This window comes from Orycteropus afer, unplaced genomic scaffold, assembly GCF_000298275.1.
Source record: "Orycteropus afer afer isolate SDZICR_OR568_19922 unplaced genomic scaffold, OryAfe1.0 scaffold00050, whole genome shotgun sequence".
NCBI lineage: Eukaryota > Metazoa > Chordata > Mammalia > Tubulidentata > Orycteropodidae > Orycteropus > Orycteropus afer.
The window spans coordinates 6,397,291-6,407,248 of NW_006921637.1; the positions used below are offsets into that span (position 1 = coordinate 6,397,291).

Sequence of the window (9,958 nt, forward strand, 5' to 3'; positions counted from 1 at the left end):
AAGGGGAAGAGGAAGAGGTAAAACTAAATAAAAAGAAAGAAAAAGTGGAAAATATAAAAGGAAATAAAAGGAAAAATATAACTGGGGGTGAGTAGTGCTCTGGTGGCACTCTGGTTAAGGAGTTGGGCTGCTAACCAAAAGGTCAGTGGTTCAAACTGCTCTGTGGGAGAAAGACAAGACACTCTGCTTCCATAAAGATTTATAGCCTTGCAAACCCTATGGGTGTCACTATCTTTTGGAATTGACTTTATAGCAGTGGGTTTAGTGCAGCTATGGTCAACTAGAAGCAGTTGAAGCAAGTGGCTGTCTTGAGATCCATGGGAATGCATGCCTGTGGAGGGGGTAGGACACTGGTGAATGGTCCACACGAGTGTGCATCTCTGACAGCAGAGGCCACAGGGCATGCATCTATAGAGTTCTGTGAAAGTAAGACTTGTCAATCACAAGGCTGCTGGACTGCAGAGTGTGCCTATGCTCATCTCCTTCTGCTTTGGATGCAGTGTAGTGAGTGGCTTCTGGAGGTAGGGGCAGCCTGAGTGAACTGGGTTGATAGGGGGGCAGCAGGAGGGGCCTCCCTAGCCACCTGGTTGGTGTGAGTGGGAGGGAGTTTTACCCCTAGTCACTGGGAAGGTGTGGTGAGGAAACCAGTAGAAAGCATCCCTCTAGTTTCAGTTCACTGATGTGAATCTAGTGCACTTCTGGGTGAGCACAGTCAGTTATCTAGTTCCTGCTTGGACTCAATCAAATGGGGGGCACCTGCAGTCCAGTGTCTCCAACTGCCACCCCACAGGTGGCATGGGTTCTCAACCAAAACAACTAGTGTTCACTGGCAGTGACTTGTTTTATCCTCCTTCACTGGCTCCCTCCATGCTCTGCAATCACCTATGCCAGTAAGATTCTTGCCCATGTCCCTGCACTTCTTTCCTCTCTCAGATCCAGCTTATATTCTGCTCACCTTGTTTCACTCCAGATCTGTACACATTGTATCTCTGTCCCAATGTAGATTCCATGAAGTTTGTTTCTCCTTGCCTGTGTATGATGCCTTCTGCATCTCAAAATGGCCATGCTTCATCAGGCCCCAGGTATTCTCTGTCCCAGTCACTGTCTTTGCTCTATCTCCTTTTCCAGTCAGCACTCAGTCTAATTCTCCATCCCTTATTTGATGCTCAGTATCCCAGGATCATCATCTGGAACTGTTTCACTTAGTTTTTAGGGTCTCTGTTGTAGAGGGACTGGGCAAAGTGTATCACCAGGACATCATCTTTTCTCCTCCGCTATAATGTTTCTCTTTTAATGGAGTTAGCCTTTAAGTTCAGACCCAGCATTCCAATCCACATTTTAGTTTCTCACATTCCTGGCTAATTATTCTCTTTGTGTCATCTGAAGAAGGTATTCCTGAGAACTCTTTTGGAGAGAGACTTTTAGAAAAGCAACTGATTTTCACACCTCAATGCCCTGAATCCTCTTTAGAGAGCTAATTTAACTTTGTATGTTAATTCTGCTCCTGATTCCCCTCATTAGCAGGCACCTCATCAGTCCAGTGGTGTGACAGCTCATTTGCACAGTCAGGTGGAGATACCTTCATGTGCCACCTATCACAACACATGCCGGTGAAGCCTCTTTGTCCACACAATACTGATATGACTGTAGAGAAAACATCCAGTTGCAACATAGAACAGATCACATTGACATGTGATGAGAATACACACGAAAAAAGAAGAAAATATATAAAAGTTGAATGAAAAGAAGATACAAATCAATCGTTCAAAAGTAATTAAGTGATAAATAACCAAGTGAAAATTTATCTAAAAATTTTCTTGGTGAGGTATGTCAAAGACATTTTCTTAATGAGGTTTCTTTTAGATGTTCTTCATCTTCTCATGACAAACATTTTGGAAAGAAATATAAGGGATGGAACATATTGTTAACTGTAATTATTAAAGCAGTCCAAAAGGAGTTCCTTCTAACTTGAATATAGCATAAACTGAAATGATAATATGCAAATGATTGTGTAACATCTTTTCCTGAAATTTCTTGATTTTGCAGGGGAAATTAGATCCTGTTATTTAAAATCTGGAAATCAGAAAGAAGAACTTTTGCAACATCCGCTATCAAATTATGACTGTTTTTCTAAAACTCGGTAAGTGGAGCTTTATTTTTAGGTTTAGGAGCTGTGATATTGCTGGGGGACATGCAACTTATTCTAACTGAAAAGGAAATGAAGTATCCTGGTGTAGAATGAATGTGTTAGTCAGCTTGTAGTTGTCAAGGCCCATGATTTTAGTAAAAAAGAAAAAGAAAGTCTAACTTTGTAGAATAAGGAAAAATAAAATAACTTTTCATAGTAGCCACTTCCAGAAATGAACATAATATGTAGCTATAATTAGGGAAGAACTCTACATAAGCATAATTTAGGAAATATGATGAGGCAGCATAAGAACACATTGTTAAACTTATACAAATGGTGGGCTAGAAATGTAGTTGTTGTTGTTGTTGTTATATGCCATCGAGTCGGCCTGACTCATAGCGACCCCTCCTTGGGTTTCCGAGGCGGTATCGCTATGGAAGTAGGATTGCCCAACCTTCCTTCCGAGGAGTGGCTGGTGGGTTTGAACCGCCAGCCTTCTGGTGAGCAGTCAAGTGCCTTAGGCACTATGCTACCAGACCTCCTAGAAATGTAGTTAGTTCTCGTTAACACAGATGAAGCTAGACTGTTTGTAGATGGATAGTCTAAACAACTTTACTATTTTACTTCAGAATGTGTTGAATAGTTTTCTTAATTATTTTAACTAAGTTCATATTAAATTAGCTTGCATATCCTGAACATACAGTAATTAATGGCAACATTAGGCAAACTATAAATCATCTGAGTAGCAGACTAAAGACATACTGAGTTTAAAGATTCTTTACCCATAATCCAGATTAATATGTGTCAGTTGGTTGTTCTAAGTGTAGAACATCTCTGTTTCTTTAGAACTGTATGTAATGTTGAGAATTTACAGGAGATGTTGTGGTATAACTGGAATGTCTTAGGCTTCATGTCTGGAAAAGTACAAAAGGAGTTATGTTGTTGTTAGTTGCTGTGGAGTCAACTTTGATTCATGGTGACCCCATATACAACAGAATGAAACTTTGCCTGGACCTATGCCCTCTTTGTGATTATTGGTATGCTAAAGTTGTGACTATTGTGTCTTGTCTTCCAACATAGAGGGCTTATTTTTCAGCATTGTATTGGGCACTAAGGAGCCCTGGATGCACAGTGGTTAAACACTTGGCTGCTAACCAGAAGAGTGGTGGGTTGAATCTACCAGTGACTCCACAGGAGAAAAGACCTGATGATCTGCTTCTATAAAGATTACATCCTAGGAAACCCTATGGAGTAGTTTTACTCTGTCCTTTAGTGTCATGATGAATCAGAATCAATAGTGCACAACAACATATAGGACAATATTTTGTTGTGATCTATATATAGTATTTCATTGCCTAATTTTTTGAGGTAGATTGCCAGGCCTTTCTCCCGAGTTTCATTTTGTCTGGAAGCTCCACCAAAACCAGTGGCATAGCTTCCAGTATCATAGCAACATGCAGGCTATGACAAACTGACAGATGTGTGGTGGAAAAGTAATTACGTTTTTGTTGTTATTAGGTGCCATTGAGTCAGCTCTGACTCATAGCCACACTATATACAACAGAATGAAACACTGCCTGGTCATGTGCCATCCTCAAAATACTTGCTTTACCTGAGCCTATCATTACAGTCACTGAGTCAATTCATCTTGTTGAGGGTCTTCCCCTTTTTTGCTTACCCTCCACTTTACCAGGCATGAAATCCTTTTCCACGGAATGGTCCCTTCTAACAACATGATCAAAGTAGGTGAGATGAAGTCTGGACATTCTTGCTTCCAAGGAGCATTCCAGCTGCACTTCCTCCAGGACAGATCTGTTCATTCTTCTGTAAGTCCATGGTATTTTCAGTATTCTTCACCAACACCACAACTCAAAAGCATCAGCTCTTCTTTGTTGTTGTTGTTGTTAGGTGCCATCAAGTCATCTCCAACTTATAGCAACCCCATGCACAGGAGAATGAAACACTGCCCAGTCCTGTGCCAACTCCACAATGCTTGCTGTACTTGAGCCCATTGTTGTAGCCACTGTGTCAGTCCTACTTGTTGAGGGCCTTCCCCTCTTTTGTGACCATCCACTTTAACATGCATGATATACTTCTCCAGGGAATGGTTCCTTCTTACAACATGACCATCATAACCAGAGTAGGTGAGATGAAGTCTGGCCATTTTCATTTCCAAGGAGCATTCTGGCTGCACTTTTTCCAGGACAGTTTGGTAGTTTTTTTTAGCAGTGGTACTTCCAACATTCTTCACCAGCACCACAACTCAAAAGCATTGACTCTTCTTTGGTCTTCTTTATTCATTGGCCAGCTCTCACATTCATATGAGGCAATTGAAAATACTATGCCTTGTGTCAGGTGCACCTTAGTCCTCAAGGAGACATTTTTGCTCTTTAGCACTTGAAAGAGGTCTTTTGCAGCCGATTTGCCCAGTGCTATATATTGACCCACCAGCCACTCCTCGGAAGGAAGGTTGGGCAATCCTACTTCCGTAGTGATACTGCCTCGGAAACCCAAGGAGGGGTCGCTATGAGTCAGGGCTGACTCGACGGCATATAACAACAATATATTGTCTGGTATCTTGACTGCTGCTTTCATTGGTGTTGATTATAGAAGTAATATGAAGTCTTTGACAACTTCAGTGTTTTCTCTGTTCATCATGATGCTGCTTATAGATCTAGTTGTGAAGATTTTTGTTTTCTTTATATTGAGATGTAATCCATACTGCAGACCATTCTGCAGTCTTCATCAGTAAGTGTTTCAAGTCATCCTCACTTTCAGCAAGCAAAGTTGTGCCATCTGCATATTGCAGTGTGTTAATGATTCTTCTTCCAATCCTGATGCCACATTTTTCTTCCCATAGTCCAGCTTCTTGGATTATTTGCTCAGTATACAGATTGAATAAGTATGGTAAAAGGATACAACCCTGGTGTACTCTCTTCTTGATTTTAAACCATGCAGTGTCCCCTTGTTTGAATGACAACCCCCTGGTCTATTTACAGGTTCCTCATGAGTACAAACAAGTGTTCTGGAATTCCAGCAGGAATTTCAGAGCTCTTCTTTGGTCTTCCTTATTCATTGTACAGCTTTCATATGTATATGAGGCTATTAAAAATGCCATGGCTTGGGTTAGGCACACTTTAGTCTTCAAAGAGACGTTTTTGCTCTTCAACATTCCAAATAGGTCTTTTGCAGCAGATTTGCCCATTGTAATACGACATCTGATTTCTTGACTGCTTCTTCCATGGGTGTTGATTGTGGATACAAATAATATGAAATCTTTGACAACTTCAATCTTTTCTCCATTTATTATGATGCTGCTTATTGGTCCAGTTGTGAAGATTTTCATTTTCTTTATGTTCAAGTATAATCCATACTACAGACTGTAGTCTTTAATTTTCATCATTAAGTGCTTTAAGTCATCTTTACTTTCAGCAAGCTAGGTTGTGTCATCTGCATATCACAGATTGTTAATGAGTCTTCCTCCAACCTGATGCCATGTTCAATTTCATACAGTCCAACTTCTTGGATTTTACTCAGCATATACATTGGATAAGTGTGTTGAAAGGATACAACCCTGATACATACCTTTCCCAATTTTAGGCCATGCAGTATCCCCTTGTTCTATTCAAACAACAGCCTCTTAGACTATTTACAGGTTCCTCATGAGTACAATTAAGTGTTCTGGAATTCCCATTCTTCTCAATATTATCCATAATTTGTTATGATCCACACAGGGATTGCTCTTGCATAGTCAATAAAACACAAGTAAGCATCTTTCTGGTACTCTTTGCTTTCAGCCAAGATCCATCTGACATCAGCAATAATATCCCTAATTCCACATCCTCTTCTGAATCCAGCTTGCATTTCTGGTAGTTCCCTGTCAATATACTGCGGCAACCATTTTTGAATTCAGCAAAATTTTACTTACATGTTATAATCATTTTATTGCTCAATAATTTCCACATTCTGTGGAATCACCTTTATTTGGAATGGGTACAAATATGTATCTCTTCTAGACAGTTAGCCAGTTAGCTGTCTTCCAAATTTCTTGGCAAAAATGAGTAAGTGCTTCCAGCATGACATCTGTTTGTTGAAACATCTCAATGGGTATTCCATCAATTCCTGGAGCCCTGTTTTTCACCAGTCCCTTCAGTGTAGCTTTAACTTCTTCCTTCAATACCATTGGTTCTTCATCATATGCCACCTCCTGAAATAGATGAGCATCAACCAATTCTTTTTTGTCCAGTGATTCTGTATATTCCTTCCATCTTCTTTTGACGTGTCCTGCATCAATAGTTTGCCTATAGAATTTTTCATTATGGCACCTTGAGGCTTAAATTTTTTCTTCAGTTCTTTCAGCTTGAGAAATTCCTAGTGTCTTCTCCCCTTTTGGTTTTCTAACTCCTAGTCTTTGCATATTTCTTTATAATAATTGACTTTTTCTTCTGGAGCTGCTCTTTGAAATCTTCTGTTTAACTCTTTTATCTTGTCAGTTCTTCCATTTTCTTTAGCTACTCTCCATTCAAGAGCAAGTTTCAGCATCCCTTCTGACATATCATTTTCTTTTTTACTTCCTTTCCTGTCTTTTAAATGATTTTTTGCTTTCTTCCTGTGTGATGTTCTTGATGTCATCCCACAATGCGTCTGATCTTCCGTCACTGGTGCTTAATACATCAAATGTATTCTTTAGATGGTCTCTAAATTCAAGTGGGATATAATCAAGGCAATATTTTGATTTGTGTGGACTTGTTTTAATTGTCTTCAGCTTCACCTTCAACTTGCATATAAGCAATTGATGGTCTGTTCCACAATTAGCTCCTGGACTTGTTTTGATTGAAGATACTCAGCTTTTCAATGGCCTCTTTCCACAAATGTAGTCCATCTGGTTCCTGTGTATTCCATCTGGCAAAGTCCACATGTAGAGCCACCATTTATGTTGTTGAAAAAAGGTGTTTGCAATGAATAAGTCATTGGTCTTGCAAAATTCTATCATGCGATCTCTGATGTCATTTCTATCACCAAGGCCATATTTTCCTATGAGTGGTGATTTTTCTTTGTTTCCAACTTCTGCATTCCCATCATCAGCAATAATCAATACATCTTGATTGCATGTTTAGTCAATTTCAGACTGCAGCAGTTGGTAAAAATCTTCAATTTCCTCATCTTGGGCTTTAGTGGTTGATGTGTAAATTTGAATAATGGTAGTATTAACTGGTCTTCCTTGTAGGTATATGGATATTATCCTATCACTAACAGCATAGTATTTCAGGATAGATCTTGGAACTTTCTTTATGCTATTGAATGCCACATCATTCCTCTTCAATTTGTCATTCTTGCCATAGTAGATCATATGATTATCTGACTCAAAATGCCCAAACCTGTCCATTTAAGCTCACTTATTCCTAGGATATCAATATTTATGCATTCCATTTCATTTTTGACAACTTTCAATTTTCGTGGATTCATATTTTGCACATTCCTTATTCTGATTATTAATGGCTTTTTGCAGCTGTTTCTTCCCATTTTGAGCCACATCAGCAAATGGAGGTCCCAAAAGCTTTACTCCATCCACATCAGTAAGGTGACTTTACTTTGAGGAGGCAGCTCTTCTCCAGGCATATTTGAGTGTCTTCCAACCTAAGGGGCTCGTCTTCTGGCACTATATCAGACAATGTTTCAGGGCAGTTCATAAAGTTTTCCAGTAATATATCAGACAGTGTTTCACTACTATTCATATGGTTTTCACTGGCCAATTCTTTGAGAAGTGGAAGACCCCTTTCTTCTTCCAAGTCTGTTTTATTCTGGAAGCTCTGCTGAAACCTGTCCATGATGGGTGACCCTACTAGTATTTGAAATACTGGTGGCATAGCCTCCAGCTTCACAGCAACACACGAGCCACCACAGTACAACAAACTGATAGAACAGTGGTGGAAAGGAGCTATAAGAACATTAATTGCAAATCCTAGGTCCTGTGTCCTTTTCCAAACTCAAAGTTTCCTTCCTGTTTATGTTAAATTCAAGGGGTACCTACCACATGCCTAGAATAGAGTCCGTCCTTGACCTGCCAGTCAGACCTCCATGTGGAAGTCTGTTAAGTGCCAACCTTTCAGGCATTCTCTTACCAATATCATGCAGGATGTCAGCATTTGGGTGCATCTAGTGGGCACTGTGTCCCTCCCTGTCACACAAAACCTACTGGACTTGGGCCCTGAGGCAACCATGCTTCTGTGGGGAAGAGACCCAGCACACCATTGCCCACCTTACCTTCCTCTCTTCTCCATCATCCTCAGGCACCCATACACCAATAAAACACAAACAGATAAAAAATCCCTCTGTCTCCTCCCAAAAATCAAAAGTCCCCATGCAAATGGATTCCTGAGAGGAGAGGGATCTCAGCTTCAACCTCTCAGAATATTCTCTTACAATGGTTCAATGACTTTAGTTGTCTAAGTTGACAGGTTTCTCAGATGAAATACTTACTTGCATGAATAAACAGCTTTGAAAACTGTCATATTATTTTGCATTCTCCAGCTGAATGTTGCAGTGTTTTAAAACTAAATTTAGAGCAAATATAAGCCTCTTATCTTACCCCAAAGTAATGTTAAAATAGTTTTTTATTCTTATTTGCCTGGGCAAATGTACTTCACGTTTCCCCTGTGTAAATAGTTGCACTTGCCAGTGATGCCAGTTAAGGTAAAGCCACATATGCAGAGCGCAAATACAGATTAAAGAGAGTATCTACCAGGTTTTCTCTAAGCACCCTTTTTTAGACTATTCTTAATTCACCAAAATCCACCTATTAACCTGATTTTACCCCTTAGTTACTCTCTATTAAATTCCTTTCAGCTCTTGATCTTTTTTATTTCCTCTGCATTTCCTTTCCATCTTATGGCTCTTTTGTGTTTAGCCTGCCTTCCATTTCCACAGCTGTCTGGACTTAGTTTTGCCATAATGCATTTTCTCTTAGTAAAATATCTTTTGGAGAGCAGGCCATATTGTGGCAGTGCAAGGTGTTGGGGGATACTGAACGTGTTTATGCTGAGCTTGCCTGTGAGACCATGGTTTTGTGCAGAGTCTCAAAATCATGTCTTTCCTTGCTCTGCCTCTTCATGCACATGGAATGATTAAGCCCCTTTGTTATAAATGAGGGAAACCTATTTCAAAATGGTTTACGCAAAAGTGGGAATATTTTCCTCATGTAACTAAGAAGTTTCAGATATTTCTTCAGGAGCATCTAGATACAGAGATTCAGATGATGCCTTCAGGATGTGGGTTCTTATTCTTCATCCTTCCCTGCTCTTCTGTTTTGACTCCATTCTCAGACTCACCTTTGTGGAGAAATGATGGTTGAAGTAGTCCTAGACCTTACACCTCATCCTAGTCCTGCAGGGACAATTTGTTTCTTCCCATAAAGCCCAATAAGAGTCTTATCATGTCTGGTTGATTCTGACTGTGCCCAGGGAAGTACTTGGCCTAGGCCTACTTACATAGGCAGTGCTGGAACTGTAGGTGATTCTCCTCTGAAAGAGGGGAGGCTGAGCTGGCTCTCCAGTGGGAAATTAGAGTAGGATGGGTAGATGCCTCACACACTTTCTGTCTATAAATGGGCAAGTGAAATAATTAGCAAATCTCTTTAAAGAGCAAAGTTTTGTAAAAGCTTTTCCCCTTGAAAAAAAAGTTTTATATGACATCCCTACTGGTCTCTAGGGAGCTCTGGTAGCATAGTGCCTAAAGCACTTGACTGCTAACCAGAAGGCTGGCGGTTCAAACCCACCAGCCACTCCTCAGAAGGAAGGTTGGGCATTCCTACTCCTGTAGTGATACTGCCTC

At 40.1% G+C, this 9,958-nt stretch overlaps 1 protein-coding gene across 1 annotated transcript in view; it reads left to right on the top strand.

Annotated features, from left to right (window-relative positions):
* The window catches only part of PCNX2 (pecanex 2), a 688,168-nt gene that overhangs the window by 64,229 nt on the left and 613,981 nt on the right, over positions 1 to 9,958 (top strand). The window contains exon 8 of the mRNA XM_007938510.1: positions 2,047 to 2,140. Within this exon, the coding sequence (XP_007936701.1) occupies positions 2,047 to 2,140 (94 nt within the window). The remainder of the gene's footprint in view (positions 1 to 2,046; positions 2,141 to 9,958) is intronic.